Source organism: Trypanosoma brucei, chromosome 1, assembly GCF_000210295.1.
Source record: "Trypanosoma brucei gambiense DAL972 chromosome 1, complete sequence".
Taxonomy (NCBI): Eukaryota; Euglenozoa; class Kinetoplastea; order Trypanosomatida; family Trypanosomatidae; genus Trypanosoma; species Trypanosoma brucei.
Window position 1 is genome coordinate 609,443 of NC_026734.1, and position 16,166 is coordinate 625,608.

The window sequence follows — 16,166 nt, forward strand, 5'->3', positions numbered from 1 at the left end:
TTCATTTTCCTCGCGCTATGGAGTGGTTTTACATGCATTGCGATGTTTTGGTTGATGATACGCCGTTCCGGTTTCGGCACTTCGTACAGCCGCTGTTGTTACCTTGTCATGTGGGGCGAATACAAGCAATTGCTGGAGCCTGGAACTTTCCCCAGTAATGGCTTTCTTCCGCCTCACCTTCGCCTCGACAGTCGCTCGTATTTGGATCTCCCAGAAACGGAGATCGCCCTCCCACCGCTGATTGATGTGAGTATTGCGGAACGCGACCAGGTGCGAAACCTCGAGTCGATGCTGCCCTCCACTCAGCGGTCGGATTTGAAGGTGCAGTTCGGACCCATCCGCACCCAAACTATTGTGATGACTAGCGGTGCGAATGAGCGGTACGTGCGGCGCCGTTTAGGCCTTTCCGAGAAGGACAGGAAGCGCTTGCAGGAGGAGGAGGAGCAACAGAAAGCGGTGGAAGTTAATAAATAATGGCGGTTTAGAGCTGGAATGGGGCCGGGGGGGGGAGAGAAGGGAGGAGAGCGACTTGCGCTGGATGTTTCGTTAGTCCTGTCTGAATTTATTTTTCATCTTCTTTCCCTCTTTCCTCTTTGTCGACATCTGTCAGTTTGGCGGTGGGTGTTCGGTGCATGGTCAGCGTATGTGTGGAAAACCTGTTGATGTGTTCAAGTCCCGTACATGGTGCTTATATATATATATATATTTACTAATGCATTTATATTTACATATGTTGCCACCCATTTTGCTTTTCTTTTCTTTTTGGTTGCACGGGAAATTAGTGCACTGCTGCTTAAAGTTAAGTGAAGAATCCTCTCACCGCACTGTGAGTAAGTGGTTCTCTAGCCGTGGTGACGGAACTAAGCTGCTTCACCGCACATTTCGAGATATATATATATATATATATATATATTTATTCAAAAAAAGCGGAGAAAGCGTACAGGAAAATAACATTAGAAGAGTCAGAGTGTGCCACATCGTTTTTAAAAGGGCGAAAGGGAGTGTGCAACGGCCGGATAGGGAGCTCAAGGAGTGCCGTCAGAAGATATAATTTTTTTACCCTCGTGTTTGTGATACATCCAAGTGAAAGTTGAGCCGCAAATTTGGTTCCCATCCAGTTGGATTCCAGGAAGGGATGGAGACATCGATCGGCCTAACGGGGGAGCAGGTGTATGGTGACCTTTACCATGCATGGCTCAAAGACACGGGGAAGAAGAACACGGACGACTCCATGAAGTTGTTTCGGGAGGTAATGGAGCGTGGATTTCGCGATAAGCAAATAACTCTCCGTAAGGAGCGACTCGGTGCGAACGTCGCTGCAAGTCTTGCTGCGCTATTGCACCGGACTCCTCTCAACCGTTTAGATCTTCACGGCAATACACTGCGAGATAGCGGTTGTGAGACGATCGCATATCTCATCCGTGACATGCCCAACTTAACTTATCTCGACCTTGGAGCGAATGATATTGGCCCGTTAGGCATACAAACGCTCAGTTATGTGCTGGGAGGGCACAAAAAGCTGCAGACGGTGATCTTGGGTTCCTCCAAACACGATGCCTATGCCAACCGTATCAACGCCTCTAGCGCTGTCATTCTGTTGGAGGGATGTCTGCGTAGTCGCACACTGCGGCACTTGGACCTGAGTGGAAGTGTTATTGGCCAATGTCAGGGAAGGATGCGTGATTTCAGCTTGATGGCGGGGACCTCATCGAGTGGTGCTTCATTCCAGGGAGGAGCGCTTTCCAAGGGAGCCTTTCAGCCCACTTCCCCGGGGTCACGGAAGAATGCGCCCGCAGTGTCGAAATCCGGGTACACGGCAGCGTCCTTCGGTGGTGGTGGGAGTACGGGTGCCGCCCTCAGCAGCGGTGCAACTGGTGAGGATCACAATGGTCTGAAAAGCTCCGGCGAGCGGCATCATCGTCCGGTGGATGTGCTGGCCGAGTTAATTAGCACATCGACCACCCTCACCACGTTGAAGTTACGGGAGGTGATGCTGTCTACGCCGGAGGCACTGCGCCTCATCCGTGCTGCAACGGAAAGCTGCAGCTTGGCTTACATCGATCTTACCGGTAACTCTCTCACACGGTCGGTGGGCGATGCTTTCGGCGACTTGGTGCGAGCACGCACGCTCATGCAGAGCCCTTCTGTGCTGCATACCATCTTACTGAACGACAACCCTCTCATGCGCCCTAACGCTGGCATGCCAGCGCCACGACTATTCTCCGCGCTGTCCAGTGACCGTGTGGTGGTAAAATTGCACTTAGATAGCTGCGGCATTGATGATGCGGCTATAGAGCCTCTTTGCGAAGCACTTCTTGGAAGTACCAGCGTCTTGCAGTCATTGCATTTAATGAATAACGCCATTACGTCGCGTGGTGCTTCTCTGCTTTCTAGCGTTTTGGTCCGTCATACACGTTTGCAGGATGTCTCACTGGAGGGGAATGTGATAAAGGATGAAGGGATTTGTTCTCTAGCCCGGATGTTGGAGGTCAACTGCACTCTGCTTTCACTTAACATCGCTAGAACGTGGATGGGAGAGCGCGGCATAATTGCACTTGGCGTATCACTTGTAAAGAATAGAAAACTTCAGCGCCTGAAGATTGACCATAATCACTTTACTGACGAATCTTGTGAATCATTTACCGCGCTTCTAGAGAGCAACCGTTCTCTTCAGTGCTGCAGTTTGAATGGAAACAGCGTGGGGTATCATACCGTGCTGCGCGCAGAGAAAATTACCGCCCGTAATCTCGAGGAATTCCGCAATATGGAGAGGGTGGAGCTGGAGAAGGATGTCATTCATTTGCACTATCAAATTTACAAGGTTGATGAGGCGCGCGTGGAGTTGGAAAACCTTCGCCAGCGGAAAGCAGAGGTTGGCCGGGCGCTAGACGCGTTTGAGATTCAGCACAAGCAGGAGACAGGAGACGTCGCTAAGAGACTGCAAGACCTTCAGGAGATGCTCGACACCTGCGTAGAAAAGGAAAACCATTGCCTAAGTGAGAAGCAGCGCCTTGATGATGAGCTCCACCAGGCATATAAGCGTGCGGAAGTGGACATGGAGTTGTTGAAGGAGCGGCTCGTTGTGGAAGCAGTGCAGCGTGAAAAGGCGGAAGAGGACCTGCGTGCTCTTAAGGCACAGTTAGAGGACATGATGAACAATGGTGCGGGACGTGAGGAAGCTAAGCGGAAGCAGTTGCAGGATGTTAATGAGGATCAGCGACGGTGGAGTGCTCAGCGAAAGGAGTATCGCAATGCCATTTCGGAGGCGGCGGCTGCCGTGGCTGAGTTGGAGGAGAGGATCAAGGAAGATTCAAAGAAAGAGGGCCCAAAGAAAAGTTCGAAGAAAGGCAAGGGAAGCAAGAAGAAATAGGTGTGCACATGCACTCCTCATTTTTTCTTTTTTCTCTTGGTGTTTTCGTTATTTATCTCCCTCCGTCGCTTACTGTGCTGTTGCCCATCTTTGGGCTTACGACAGTCAAGACGTAGCTTAAACCGTTGTGGGGCTCTTTCCTTGTCCGTCTCTCTGCCTGTTTGTCAGTCAGTTTCACGTATTTACTTTTGACTAACTTTTATCGAAAAGAGACAAGTGAGCCGCGGTAAAGGCGCTGTACTTTTAACTATGTGTGTCGTGCTGCCGTTGGGCACATATGTATTCAAGAGGCGTTAGTGTCGATGTTTAGTCACTGAGTGGCAATGAAAAAGAGTGGGAGGAGGCGTTGGAAACTCACTTAAACAATCCGAATCAAAAAGGGAAAACAGAATAAAACAAAGAAAAAATGTACGCGCGATAGGCGGTCGCTGCGCGTGTGCTAGTTTATTTCTACGAAGTCAGTAGGAATGAATGGAGTGTTTTAGAAACTTGGCGGTTTCAGCCGAAGCAGCTGCGCGCTTATGGGAGTTGCCCGATACTTTTTTCTTTTCTTTTTTTTTACGTTACTTTTTGTTTTTGTTGGTGTTTTCATTTGTTCCTCTGAACATTTGTATACTTTGATATGTAGAGGCACTTGAGAGCGTTGTTACTATGTGTCACTGTCGGTGTATATAAAACTTGGGGATTGAAGGAGAAAGCAGTGAAGGACAAAATGAGCAAATGAGCTTCAGGACATTTAAAAAAAAAATATTATTGTTTGGGCTCGTTTCCTTCCCTTTATGCACCGCTTCCGTGCCTTCGTTTCTATTCAGCTTCCCGATGATATGACGTATGGACTCGCAACTGTTATATTTTCCTGTGAAAAGGAGAAAAATTTATCTGACTTGCATTATATTTGCCAAACCATGCTGTTATTACTGCTGCTATTCTTTTGGCCTTGGTTGCATCCCTTTTTTTTTTTTCCGTTTTCCCTTCTGCCTTATGCCTTCGTAGTTAATGTAGCGATAAGTTGTTGTATATCTCGGTCGTGCCCATCTTTCTTCTTCATGCGTGCGAGAATCCTTGACATTATTTGTGCATGAGTTTAACTTAAGGTACACCAACAGCCATAAGAGAGTTATCTCAATGCGGAAGCGTAATGTGGGAATAAAAGCGCGGCCGCAAGGGGCGGTGATACTTTCCAACCAACGCTTGTGCCTCGTGGATGCCACAAAGAAAGGAGGGAAACATCTGTGGGCGTTCATCACTGTATCGGTTTTACGTGCGGCTTTGTTTCACATCTTTTTCTTTTTATTCTCGCATTAAGCTTCACTCAGATCTTCAGGATTTGGTAGGTAGTATATATGTATATATACTTTGCTGCGGACACACCAATGACACTGATAGTTTCGATGCGACTACCATTTTCCTTTGATGGAGTGGAGTCGACTAACTTTGTTAAATCGAATATGTCATTTCCTTTTATTGTTTTTTTCTTCTCCTCACTGTCTTCTTAGCGCAATGCGAGCCGTCAAGAGGAACCGACAGCCCAGTTTGCAACAACCTGATGGTAAAACCTCTGCTGTTGCGGCACCTGGTAGAAGTGAGCCACCTTCCAGTTGTTCCTCAGATGTGGGTTCACCGCGGCGAAAGCTGGAACTCGATGATGAAGGCAGTCAAAGCTTACTTTCTAATCCAAGTCAACCGGTAGCTTCCGGTGGTGCTGTGCGATACGACGTGAGCGATCGTACGACTCCGTTGCCTGCTGGTGCCCACTCAAGTCATATGATTGTGTTGCCGCGCAGCCTGTTGAATTATCCCTTAGAGTCAGTGGGTGGAATTCCTGTAGGAAACGGTGGCTTGGGTGGTGAGCATACCAACAGTATTAATGAAGTGAGTAATGATGGTGGTATGGAGTCGTTGCGGTCATCCGGCACACTGTTTCCTGCTGCCTCAGTTGGTGTTTCACCTGGTGCGGGAATGCAATTATGTGGCCCCACTTTTCGGGAAGTCGCTGTTGCCTCGGTGCGGAAGGGATGTGATTTTGTGCGACTTCCGCACCCGCGGCATGGTGAGCCCGCATTGTTTTTATGTCCACCAGCCACTGGTGAAGGAGAAAACAGCGATTGCAGTACTCATGGTGCGGTGCTTTATGAAGTCCAGGCGCAATCTCCAGCTGAGGGATTCGGTCAGACGTGGTTGGTGGGAGAATTAGTGGAACCAAATGAGAACTTACTTATCGTAACTCCATTTGATTGTACATTCCTCGCCTTGCGGCAGGTTTCGGCACACACCATGAAAGATAAGTTTTTGCCAGCTGAGGATCTCATAACGGGACCAGTACGAAGTGGCGCGTGTGATTCAACATGGCCCGGTTGGGGCGTGGCACTTGCACAATGTCCCGCACTTGCACCAGCTGTGCAGGCAATGCAATCTCACACCGTACTTTCACGTATTTGTGATGTTAAATCAGTTGGCGACGATAGTTACTATCGTTTTAGTACAGAGAAGATGGGAATCTGGCTGAAGAATAAAGTGAAGCGCGCCATGGCAAGCCCAGGTCTTCGCTCACTGTTAGAGCTCGATAAAAGTGGAGCTGAAAACTCGGATGGTGGCGCAACGGAGGTTCCCATATCTGTCGCTTTCGGCGTAGTTGCCGAATACATTCCGCAAGATCTATGCAGCACCGCAGCGGAATTATGCGGGACTGCAGAAACATAGAAATGAATGACAGTAGACGGAAGGCAAAGAGGATTGCCAAAGGAAGGTGAGTTATTTTCAGAAAGAAAAAGGGAAATATGCGTGTGCATGTGAAAGCGGTGCTGGACGGCGTGTCGTTGGGCGGTTTGATTGCTGCTGCTGGCGTCACTTTCGAGAGCGGGTGACAGGCATACTGCTCGGTGTAATCTTTTTTTCTTTTTGTCGTCATTTAGGGATGATGATGGCATGAATGAGGAAATTACATCTGAGAGTTACTCAAGGAAGTAAATAAACCCTGGTGGGATGATGCTTAGCGCATGCGAAGACGATGATGTGGGTGGGACAACCAGCTTTTAAGAAAAATATATATATATATATATATATATTTGATAGTGACGTAGATGCCATGGAGTAGAATATATTGTGTCATATACAGAGCCGATGAAGGCGGCATGCAACGCGGGGTCACCGGCAAAGCTCTCTTGAAATAATATTTTCAGAACCTGAAGTATGTGCATGAGTCCTCTTTGAATTTACCGTTATCTGTTAGGTAAGTGTCGTAAATTGTTTTCCTCCTTGGGTGTGTGGATTGAACACACATAAGCTCAAAACGAAACATTTACTCCTTTTTTATTCTTGTTATTAGCTTTAACTCCTCCTCTTTTAAGTTGTGTTACCGGGCTCGTTTTTCGTTTCTTTTTTTTTTTTTGAGATTGCTTTTTTATGGTGTCCTGCGTAATGCTGGTCCAGGCAGCGATTGCAAGCGTTTTGCTACCTTTTGTTCCTTTTATTGTTTTTGAGCCTTCACCTTCCCCTCCACCATCTTATCACGGTCCTTCATTTGTTTTGGTGATACGCGATCGCACGCAAATACAAGTTTAGAACTTATGCTTAAGGCCTGTTTGCCGCGGCACCTGCGCGTAACTCCGCTGTTACGCGTGTGGGCCGCTGAAGAGGATGATGCGAATGCTCCGCCAACTACATTTAAAAACGTCAAACCCGGCCGGTTGTTGCGACTTTGGAGACAAATACGCCAGCGCGCATGGGTTGCCTTCACATGGGATGAAGAATGGACGAGTCCTGGAAGTGAGGGTTACTTGCATCAGCAACGACTTGAACAGGTTTGCTTTGCTCCTCTATCAGCATATGGTATGGTTCCGGGTTCCTACTGTGACCCATTGTTGTACAATACAAAAAATACCTCACCATTCCGCTGGCACGTAGCCAACACTTCATCAGATATCGTCGGTCACTGGTACATGGAGGCGGATGAAATATTTCGTATCAAAGACTGGCAACCGAAGAATCCCGATGACCCGACTGAGATGTTTCCCCGACCCCCACAACAGATTCTCAAGTGGGATGAAACCGTGGATGAACACGGCAACCGCACCTTCCGATACAAATATCGTTACGACTTTATGGGACCTACGGGTATGTGGGAGGCATACCCGCGTTACCCCTTTTCGCATCTTTATCTTAATGGACAAGATCATCATGGCAGGGCAGAGGGATATGGATTCAAGCAGGGTCATTTGTTACGCTGCAGTGAAGAGGAGGAAGAGGTGTTACGTCGCATCATGGAGGAGGAAGATAAGGAATGGGAGATGGTGAAGCGGACGGAAGTGGTGCAGGAGCCATGGTCGTATCCAGGCAAAATACGGCCTCAGGACTTTAATGGTGCAGTGGAGCGTGCCAAGGCAAGATTTAGGGAACAAATTAAGCAAGGAAAAGAGACGGATCCGAGTGAGGATCCAGATTATGATTTAGTGCAAGCAGGTGAATATGTGGAGCCTCGTGATGGACCACGTGCGGAATGGCGGCACTTGTGGACATCAAACAGAGCGAAGGGTGAGCCACTGCCATATCAGGTAACATTTAACGACGGTATCACTTTTGAGGAAAATGAGGAGAAGCCACCTGTGCATCCGGCAAGTCATTACGAGGTGAAGCCGAAGGAGGCTCCGTACAAGAAATACGAGGAACAAGACACGAAAGAGGCGGACGAGAAACAAAAGAAACTCAAGGAGCAGTGGGAAAAGTCATTTGAAGAGTCCATTTCGCGACACGAGAAGACTGTTGGGGACAGTAAGACTAGCGGCTGTAGCAGTAATAGTCGTAGCAGTGGCAGTGCTGCAGATAGCGCTGCCAAGGAACCTCCCAAATAAATGGCGTGGTGTCTTTTTTCTTTTTTCTTTTTTTTTTTCCATATTTATATATATATATATAGCGTTGGGTGTTTAAGGAATCCAAATGAGGAGATGTTGTGTCTTTGCCTCTCTCTCTATCTCTATCTGTGTCTGTGTGTGGAGGGAGGGAGGGATAGTTCGCACGGTGGAATAAATGAACAAAATCGAGTAGCAGTGCTGGAGGATGGGAACCCTTTCTACTTTGTTTCCCGTAACTCAATTTCGAGGAAGGGATGCTGGAGGGACAAACTTCAAACCCGTAGTAGTATGAACTAGCCGGATATGTGTGGGGCGGTGTAGAAAAGGGAAGAAGAAAGGAAAAAAGAAAAGGATGAGAAATGAGGAATGCTGAATGGAGGATTTGCCACACGAATTTCATGTTTATGAAGTTGTACGGCCCACCCGTGTTTTCGAAGGGCCGTCCCATCGGTGGGTGAGTGGGGGACGTTCGGTGTTGGCATTAACCACAAACGACTAGCACAGACGGCGTTGCACTGCTCTGATACCCGTAGTTTTTTGTTTTTTTTTGTTTTAAATTCGTGTTCTTCATTTACCATTGTGAGCGAACACAGGGTCGAGGGAAAAAGGTCAATTGCCGGCAGTGGCGTGTATGCGGTTACGCTTTTAATTTTTTTTGGTTCGTGTCGAATCATCACACGATAAATGTGCAAACTGTGCTATGTTGGGGAGCCGCCGATGTTCGTGTCGTGGCTGATGCTCAAAGAATGCAAATGCGTGCATTTGTTTATGGAGGATGAGGGGCGAAGATGGTGAGGCGTTGCACATGAGTGAGTGGGCGTTATGATGTTGTCATAGATGGCCCATGGTTATACGGTTTCTTTTCCTTTTCCTTTTTCTTTTGTGAAGAAAGGGAACCTTGGTGTTTGTGCAGCAGCTTCGGATAGCTTTGTCTCATTTCGCTTCCACCTTTCCTGAGTCCATTTTTATGCGTTTTTTGTTCTGTCGTTTCGCTTTCATATCCAGAAATTGGTTTCCTCCTTCTCCATTATCCTCCGTAGTCGCATGGTTCCTTTTTTTTTTGCTTCTTTTTTTTTCTTTTCACGACTCGTCACCTTCATGTGAGTAGCACGTTACGTTTATTGTTATTTCTCTGGGAGAAGAAAAGTGAACATTCGTATGGGGCGCCGCCTGTTTCCTTTTCAATTCATGCCTTTTTATCCTTTCTCTTTATTGCATAATAGGGAATGGTAGGAGGATATTTACGTATGCCTCGTGATAACACAAGAAGCAGTCATTTAACTGATGTTGAAGAAGAGGGTTCAGCAGGGAGTGCCACCAAAAGGTGTAAACTTGAGGGGGGGAGCTGCGATGGTGATTCAAATATGGCCATTACCAGTGATGGCGTTGATGTCAACGTTGCTGATGGCTTGACTCTCATCCAATCATACATTTTATCTCCGACAAGCTCACGTTCTTTTTGGCACACGGGTGTTGCCGCTGTTTCCAGTAGTCGAGCAGGGGAAAATGACACGCCTCCAAATAATAGGGGGAATATGTTGGGTCCTCTTTCTGCAGTGGGTGCCAATAATAACCTTCTGCCGATGGTTCCATCGGAGGAAGAGAATAGTGACGCCCCTCCTGATTGCGCCAGGAGTGCATGTAGTGGAAGCTTATGTGAGGGTGATGGGAATGAAGGTGTTGCAAGTGTGTCAGGTGGCGCAGTGCCGTCATCTGTGAACCTTTCATCTTCCTCTTCTTTAAAAGAGTGTACATCCGTATGTGTTGTTGATCACGCCGTCATGTGCAATATTGTTCCACTGCTTCCTAAGAAACATCCGGAGTATGGGTTGGTCTTACAGATAGTGCCGCTGACACTGTGGCCACCACCCAAGGCTGAAGTTTCAGGTATCGGCTCTGAGGGAGGTGATTTAGGAAAGAGCTTGCAAACCACTGTTTCGTTCGCTTCGCAATTGCACAACGATTACTTATTGAGGTCAGATGTAACAGTCCTCCATCCACCCACTGACGCAGCTCAAGGTGTGATTGTGGAGTGGGTTTCCGGGGACATTGGATATACAGCAGACTCAAAGGGATTATGGGCAGAACAGCGTCTCTTTAGTCAGCGATATTACACCATGTCCCCTGTCGAACGGTTGGATATTCGACATAACGGTTGTAGTGACAACAACTATGGCAAAGATGACGCTGAAGTGCGATACACCGCACCACATCTCCCGCCAACTACACTGAGGGGCGCAGTACTGGAGCAACTTCGTCGTTTCCGTGTCAACCCCCGTTACGCTCCGACATCTCTAACGAATGGTACGAGGAATAAGGAGTGGGTGCTTCTCTTCGCCCGTGTGATTGAGGTTGGGCAAGACTGCATTGCTCTTACAAGCCGTCTGATGAGAGCGTGGGCGACTGCACCTTCGAGGGAGACTATTGCAATGTGTGATGTGTTGCTCGATGAAGTTATTCACATCGGTATCGCGCCGCAGCAGGAGCCACATCGTCTTTCCCTCGTGTGCCCGTCTGTCGCACATCGCATTTTAGTCAGTCAGCACCGATGGATGAATGTCGACAAACGCACGGAGCTTTCGGTAGCAGGATCAATGCAGGTGGTGGCAAGAGAGTTGCTAGAGGTGATCCTGCAAGCCATGCGTGGGACGCTGCGGCATCGCATTGCGCTGCAGTACGAACTGATACGACTTCTGCGGGCTAAGCCGTTAATGTTTGCCAATAACGAACTCGTTGTGCAATACAGCCGCTGGTACACCACCATTGCACCACCTAATGTCATTCTACACGTGCTGGCGGGGAGCACAATCTTTAGTGGTGTGATGTCGCAACTGCATATTGTCTCAGGACGCGTTATGGCAAGATCTCAAGTGGAGCGGGTCTGTGGGAATGGTGGGGATGCTGCGTTGCAACACCACTGTGGCGGATCACTTCTGGATGATGACATGGAGGACAATGATGTCAGTGAGGACCCTCCTGCCAGTGATAACGAGCCTTCCAGGAAACGCGGGCGACCCCGTGATGAGGTTAAGAACAGATATGCTCCTGCTAACGGAGCCAAACACGATGGTAGTGATGACAACTATGATGATAATGATAGTGATAGTGATGATAATGATGATGATAATGATGATGATGATGATGATGACGATGGTGACGAGGACGATGAATGCAGCGGTGAAGAGGAGGAGGGGACCGGGGACACTGAGAGTACCAATATTATCAGTGATAACCAAAACTATCAGAGGCATGATGTCTCGGCGTGGCTGAGGGCGATATCTGACAGTGCCGATAATATACCTCTCGTGGATTTGGTGTCAGTTCCATATGAGATGGATCTGCTCGATGAAGGTTTTGTTACCCGCTTCTGTGCTATTCTTAGAGGACAAGGTCCCACCAACAATAAAGGTGGCGGTAGTTCTCATGGTGTTGGTGGAAGTGGGAGTGGCAGTGGCGCTGCCGGTTCCAGTCCCTCTGGGCACACCGGCTGCGATGAAGTGGCATTGTCTTGCGTGGCGTCATGGTTGAAACGCACGCGGTGCACAATGACCACAGCAGATTTGGAATCTTATGTGCGGAAACTAAGCCGATGAAGTTCTCCTTCAAATAGTTGCGGTGAATGAGCAACCACGACGCTGGAGGCAGAGAGGCGGTGGGGTTTCAGTATTCAGTGGATGTGTTGATGCCGCGTGGAGAGGTCTAATCCTTTTTCTTTTCGGTGTCTCGGTCTGTCTCTGTTTTTTCTTTCTTCGTCCCTCCCTCCCTCCCTCTCTTTCTTTCTTTCTTTCGTCTAGTGCGACTTGGGGCCTAAGGAAAGGGGAAGAAAGGGGAAATAAGCAGGAAACCACTATTGTTTTTTCTTTATTTTTTTCTTTTTCTTATCCTTTTCGTGGTGGTGGTGGTGGTGGTGATGTTTCCATCCAGTCTCGCCCCCGATTTTACTGAAGCCAGGGCGCAGTTGAAAGATAAAGAGAGGGAAGGAGAGCGTATGCGTGTGTGGGGAAAACATTATTGCTGAGTACCTATACCATGCTCCAACATTCCCACATCTATACGCACAGACTTAAAAACTTGTTCACTTTTGCTTCCTTTTTTTTTCCTCTTACCTTCACCCTTTCTGGCATTATTTATGATGGCTTCCTCTTCCTCTTCTTCCTTTTTCTTTCTTCATTCTCTGTTTTTCTGTGTTTTGTAAGGTATATATATATATATATATATATATATTTATATATTTATGTTGGTGTAGGGGTAAAGATATGACTGCAAGGCGCTCTAGAATGGGAGGAATTAGATGGAAATTTATATATATATATAGGAGTTACCGCAACAGAAAGGTTTCCAAATTTTTTTCTTCTTTTTCTCTTCTAAAAAAAAAGAAGGAATATTCGGCATTTTCACATCCAACTTTCCACCAATGATGTATAATACTGTAATGTGATGTGATGTGTGTATTTGGGTGAGGGAAAGAGTATTGTGAATACGGCTGCTCCTTGGCATTCGGTATTGCATTTTATTTGTATGTTAAGTTTTAAAAGGATACGGTCTAATAGTGTGTGTGGAATCACTCACTTATGATAGTGGTAATGCGAGAAAAATGTACGAAAAGGGACAGATGAATAACTGAACTTCTTATGTTATGAACATTGTACGATGCATGTTTTTGTATCATTACCTCACATATGTTTATGCGTTAGTATACTTTTGTAAGAGTGTCTGCTTGTTTGGTTATTTGTGTGGAATATTGACGACATAAATCCACGGGACGGTTTGAAATTGCCATCATTACTGCAGTTGCTGTTACCTTTCGTTATTATTATGCTTCACCTTGTTTACCTTTTTTTTGTTAAGAAAGTACTTCCTTTTCTTTTCTTTTCTTTTCTTTTCTTCCGTTCTTTCTTTCTTCTTTTGTTTTGTCATTTTTTTTTTCTTATCTTCATTGTTGCCATGACGTTGTCAAGTTATTCCTCCTTACATATCCCCATACATCATTATTATTACCATTATTTACTACTTTTACTATTACTAATATTGTTGTTATTATTTGAGTTGATTGATTTGATTTGTTTGTCCCTTCCCCCCCTTCCCGTTGCTGCAACTTTAGCTGAAGAATAAAGCAGTAGCGGATTTGAAATTTGTGTATCGTGAAGGTATTAAACGTGTAATCTTCAGCAAATATACATTTGTGTGCATTTATTTGTTTAATTGAAGGGAACTGAAGGAAGGAGAGGCGGAAGGTTGAAATCGGGCCTCTTTTTTTTTTTTCCTTTCTTTTTCTTTCCTTTATTCGAATCATTTCATTCGTATAATTTGCAATTGCCAATTAATCATACGATACCCAAAATTAAGAAAAAAAGAAAAAGGAAGGAGAAACGAAAGGAGGAATTATATATATATATATATATATATATATAAGAAAGACAAGAAACAGTTGAAGAAGAGAGGAAAGGTAAATATAAATAAAGGAAAGGGGACAAATCCGAAGGGTACTTGGGAGTTTTGGTTGCCATTATTAGAAGTTTGAGGTGAAGTGTACGTGAATTTTAGTCATTTGGGCAATTGGAGAGTTTTGTGTGATTAAGTTGGCTCGTTGGTAACAAGAAGAAAAAAAGTGCATAAAAAAAGGGGCGACAACCGATATAAGAAAAAAAAATTCATAATAATACGCGCAGTAAGAAAACAAGGTGAGGCACTAGTAAAAAAAAAAAAAATAAAACGGGGAAGAAATCCTTAGAGAAGGGCGAAAGGAAGGAAGAGAGAAAGAGAGAGGACGGAAGGAAATAAATAATAAAAAAAAAAAGAAAGATCAAGAGCAAGAGCAAGAAGAAAAAAAGAAAAAGAGAAATCACCATATATAATAGGAAATAGAGGGATATGGAGAAGGTAGCAACAACAGCGTCTACGGCAGCTTTAAGAAGAGGCATAAACAAAAAGGAGAAGGAAAAAGGGGAGGTAGTGGATGGAGGTTCTGCAAGGCGGAAAAAAGGCGTCAATGCAGTGGAGGGGGGACAATCTTTAGGTGATTCAGAAGCGCGTCAGCGTCAATTGCTCTTGTCCCGGAAGGATGCGGTAACGCCAATACCTGAAGTGGCTCTCCGTATGTTCAACATCGCCATGGAGGATCTGTGCAACAAATACCTTCAGGATTATTACACTGCTGCTGGAAACCTGTTTCTTGTGCACTCCCGACGGCTGTCACCACAGACGAACGGGCCACGAAGCTCGCAACAGGTGCAATCACAACGACACCCTGAAAAAGTAATACAAAAAATCAGCAGCGTGCCAGTCAAAACCGCGAGCTCTGAAAGGCCTTCACAGGCACCGTCAAGGGGGTGTTCGACGTCATTTAGAAGTTCGCGACTCTCAGCCGGTACTGCCGGGGCGGCAACAATAACGAGAAGTAGCCAAAGCATTCCTCTAAGCATTAGGCGTCCAACAAGTCTGTTGTCAAGTTCCAAGGTGGTGCAATCCCGGAAAGACCGCAGCACTTGCCAGGGCGGTACCGGCACCACTGAAGATATTAATCACACTTCAGCCTCGAGAAATAAGGCCAGCCGGACCGAATTCATGGACGCACGGACCACGGCTGTGAGTGACGAGAGGCAGCGAAGCCGATTGTTCACGATGTGTAGCGGGACGACCTCACCGAGCGCAGGGAACTCTTCGCGGCGGTGGACTGCTGCGGGTGCGGAGGCAAATCAGACTCATCCCTCCGGTGCCTCAAAAACCAGCGCCAATAGCCCCGCAAGTCCGGTGCCACGGATTCCAATCTCAAAGGTTTGGAAGGCATCTGTCTCTAGCCGCACAGCGGATAAGCAATTAGAATCACCAGGTCGTCTCACAGAACCATTGCGCACACGCCTGTATGCAACGGACGCGGAAGTCTCTCCAGAACATCGCCGCCAGACTTCACCGAGCCTGCTGTCACGTAAACATCGTGAATCACGTGCTTCTGCGACGCCAGCGAAGCCGGAGCCACCTCTGAACGAATCGTCGCGGCATCCGAGGGCATCTTCCGCCACCACGCCACGGATGTCGAGAGTTTCAGCGAGTAGCACTCCACAGTTTTCAAGGCGGTCGCTCGTGACAACACCGCGCGTGCCTCACAGGGCTTCTGTGCGTCGTGCAGGTGAAAGTCCCCATACCTCCGTCTCCCGCCTAACCACTCCGAGGCAGTTACGGCCCTGTACGCATTGTCGCGGGCGTGGAATTGAAGGTGGTATCATAGGTTTGGTTTCCTCTACCCGCTCCGCTGACTTGGTGAAGGAAAGTGTGGATTGCTCTACGGAGTACCGACTGGAGTGGTCCTGCACAAACAGTTGTGCTCAGAGTTACACTCAACAGACTTCTTCACAACGCCGAAGCACCGCCCTCGTTGGCCCCAACAGAAGTACGCTTACGGGTGTGTTTGAATGGCCTGTTGGGAGACACACCCCGCTTTCGCGACCGTACTCTCAAACTGCGGTACCTCGTGGCTCAATTACGCGTGATGGAGGGTGTCCAACAACTGATGTGACGCCACCTTCCCCACTTGTGAGAAGTTTAACACTCATTTCAGAAAGTGTAAATGAAACTCCAGCGGAATATATATCACGGCATTTTTCTTCGTGCGTGATAAACTCAGTTCTTGAATGTGTTCGTGTGAAGATGGGCGGCAGGAAGTCCGACGAAGCGGATCCGAGAGCAGATGAGCTCAATGGTAGTGATAGCAGTGACGATACGGATAAGATCGGTAATGGTGATGCAACAAATGATATTTCGTTGGGGCTTCAGAAAGGCGATCTTTTGCTTGAATGCAATGGACAGCCGCTATCGGGCGCAGCGTCTCTGCAGGAGATTATCAGGAAGGCGCTGCTTTGTGATAATAACACGGTGCTTTTGAGAGTCCTCCGTGGCGCTGACAGTATCGCGGTGCGTGAGACGTTGCTAAAGGACAGTTCTGCTGTACGATG

General features: G+C 47.1%; 13 protein-coding genes across 13 annotated transcripts in view; 11 read left to right on the forward strand and 2 right to left on the reverse strand.

Annotated features, from left to right (window-relative positions):
* Positions 1-42: 42 nt before the first annotated feature.
* On the forward strand, positions 43-474 carry TbgDal_I2710 (hypothetical protein, conserved; the record flags this gene model as incomplete). The annotated part of the gene is made up of 1 exon (XM_011773246.1): positions 43-474. The coding sequence occupies one exon, from the start codon at positions 43-45 to the stop codon at positions 472-474; it is 432 nt and encodes a 143-aa protein (XP_011771548.1).
* Positions 475-681: 207 nt separating this feature from the next.
* On the forward strand, positions 682-807 carry TbgDal_I2720 (hypothetical protein, unlikely; the record flags this gene model as incomplete). Its single annotated transcript, XM_011773247.1, has 1 exon — positions 682-807. The coding sequence occupies one exon, from the start codon at positions 682-684 to the stop codon at positions 805-807; it is 126 nt and encodes a 41-aa protein (XP_011771549.1).
* Positions 808-1,135: 328 nt separating this feature from the next.
* TbgDal_I2730 (leucine-rich repeat protein (LRRP), putative) lies at positions 1,136-3,370 on the forward strand (the record flags this gene model as incomplete). Its single annotated transcript, XM_011773248.1, has 1 exon — positions 1,136-3,370. One exon carries the CDS (start codon positions 1,136-1,138, stop codon positions 3,368-3,370), a length of 2,235 nt encoding a protein of 744 aa, XP_011771550.1.
* Positions 3,371-3,378: 8 nt separating this feature from the next.
* On the forward strand, positions 3,379-3,486 carry TbgDal_I2740 (hypothetical protein, unlikely; the record flags this gene model as incomplete). Its single annotated transcript, XM_011773249.1, has 1 exon — positions 3,379-3,486. The coding sequence occupies one exon, from the start codon at positions 3,379-3,381 to the stop codon at positions 3,484-3,486; it is 108 nt and encodes a 35-aa protein (XP_011771551.1).
* Positions 3,487-3,891: 405 nt separating this feature from the next.
* Positions 3,892-4,008, forward strand: TbgDal_I2750 (hypothetical protein, unlikely; the record flags this gene model as incomplete). The annotated part of the gene is made up of 1 exon (XM_011773250.1): positions 3,892-4,008. The coding sequence occupies one exon, from the start codon at positions 3,892-3,894 to the stop codon at positions 4,006-4,008; it is 117 nt and encodes a 38-aa protein (XP_011771552.1).
* Positions 4,009-4,495: 487 nt separating this feature from the next.
* Positions 4,496-4,675, forward strand: TbgDal_I2760 (hypothetical protein, unlikely; the record flags this gene model as incomplete). Its single annotated transcript, XM_011773251.1, has 1 exon — positions 4,496-4,675. One exon carries the CDS (start codon positions 4,496-4,498, stop codon positions 4,673-4,675), a length of 180 nt encoding a protein of 59 aa, XP_011771553.1.
* Positions 4,676-4,783: 108 nt separating this feature from the next.
* TbgDal_I2770 (hypothetical protein, conserved) lies at positions 4,784-6,070 on the forward strand (the record flags this gene model as incomplete). The annotated part of the gene is made up of 1 exon (XM_011773252.1): positions 4,784-6,070. One exon carries the CDS (start codon positions 4,784-4,786, stop codon positions 6,068-6,070), a length of 1,287 nt encoding a protein of 428 aa, XP_011771554.1.
* Positions 6,071-6,936: 866 nt separating this feature from the next.
* On the forward strand, positions 6,937-8,217 carry TbgDal_I2780 (hypothetical protein, conserved; the record flags this gene model as incomplete). The annotated part of the gene is made up of 1 exon (XM_011773253.1): positions 6,937-8,217. The coding sequence occupies one exon, from the start codon at positions 6,937-6,939 to the stop codon at positions 8,215-8,217; it is 1,281 nt and encodes a 426-aa protein (XP_011771555.1).
* A 293-nt stretch (positions 8,218-8,510) lies between these two features.
* TbgDal_I2790 (hypothetical protein, unlikely) lies at positions 8,511-8,891 on the reverse strand (the record flags this gene model as incomplete). The annotated part of the gene is made up of 1 exon (XM_011773254.1): positions 8,511-8,891. One exon carries the CDS (start codon positions 8,889-8,891, stop codon positions 8,511-8,513), a length of 381 nt encoding a protein of 126 aa, XP_011771556.1.
* A 552-nt stretch (positions 8,892-9,443) lies between these two features.
* TbgDal_I2800 (hypothetical protein, conserved) lies at positions 9,444-11,810 on the forward strand (the record flags this gene model as incomplete). The annotated part of the gene is made up of 1 exon (XM_011773255.1): positions 9,444-11,810. One exon carries the CDS (start codon positions 9,444-9,446, stop codon positions 11,808-11,810), a length of 2,367 nt encoding a protein of 788 aa, XP_011771557.1.
* A 317-nt stretch (positions 11,811-12,127) lies between these two features.
* TbgDal_I2810 (hypothetical protein, unlikely) lies at positions 12,128-12,235 on the forward strand (the record flags this gene model as incomplete). The annotated part of the gene is made up of 1 exon (XM_011773256.1): positions 12,128-12,235. One exon carries the CDS (start codon positions 12,128-12,130, stop codon positions 12,233-12,235), a length of 108 nt encoding a protein of 35 aa, XP_011771558.1.
* A 915-nt stretch (positions 12,236-13,150) lies between these two features.
* Positions 13,151-13,510, reverse strand: TbgDal_I2820 (hypothetical protein, unlikely; the record flags this gene model as incomplete). Its single annotated transcript, XM_011773257.1, has 1 exon — positions 13,151-13,510. The coding sequence occupies one exon, from the start codon at positions 13,508-13,510 to the stop codon at positions 13,151-13,153; it is 360 nt and encodes a 119-aa protein (XP_011771559.1).
* A 578-nt stretch (positions 13,511-14,088) lies between these two features.
* Positions 14,089-16,166, forward strand: part of TbgDal_I2830 (hypothetical protein, conserved) — a gene marked incomplete at both ends in the record, with an annotated part of 2,310 nt that continues 232 nt past the window's right edge. The window contains one exon of the mRNA XM_011773258.1: positions 14,089-16,166. This exon is cut by the window's right edge and continues 232 nt beyond it. Within this exon, the coding sequence (XP_011771560.1) occupies positions 14,089-16,166 (2,078 nt within the window).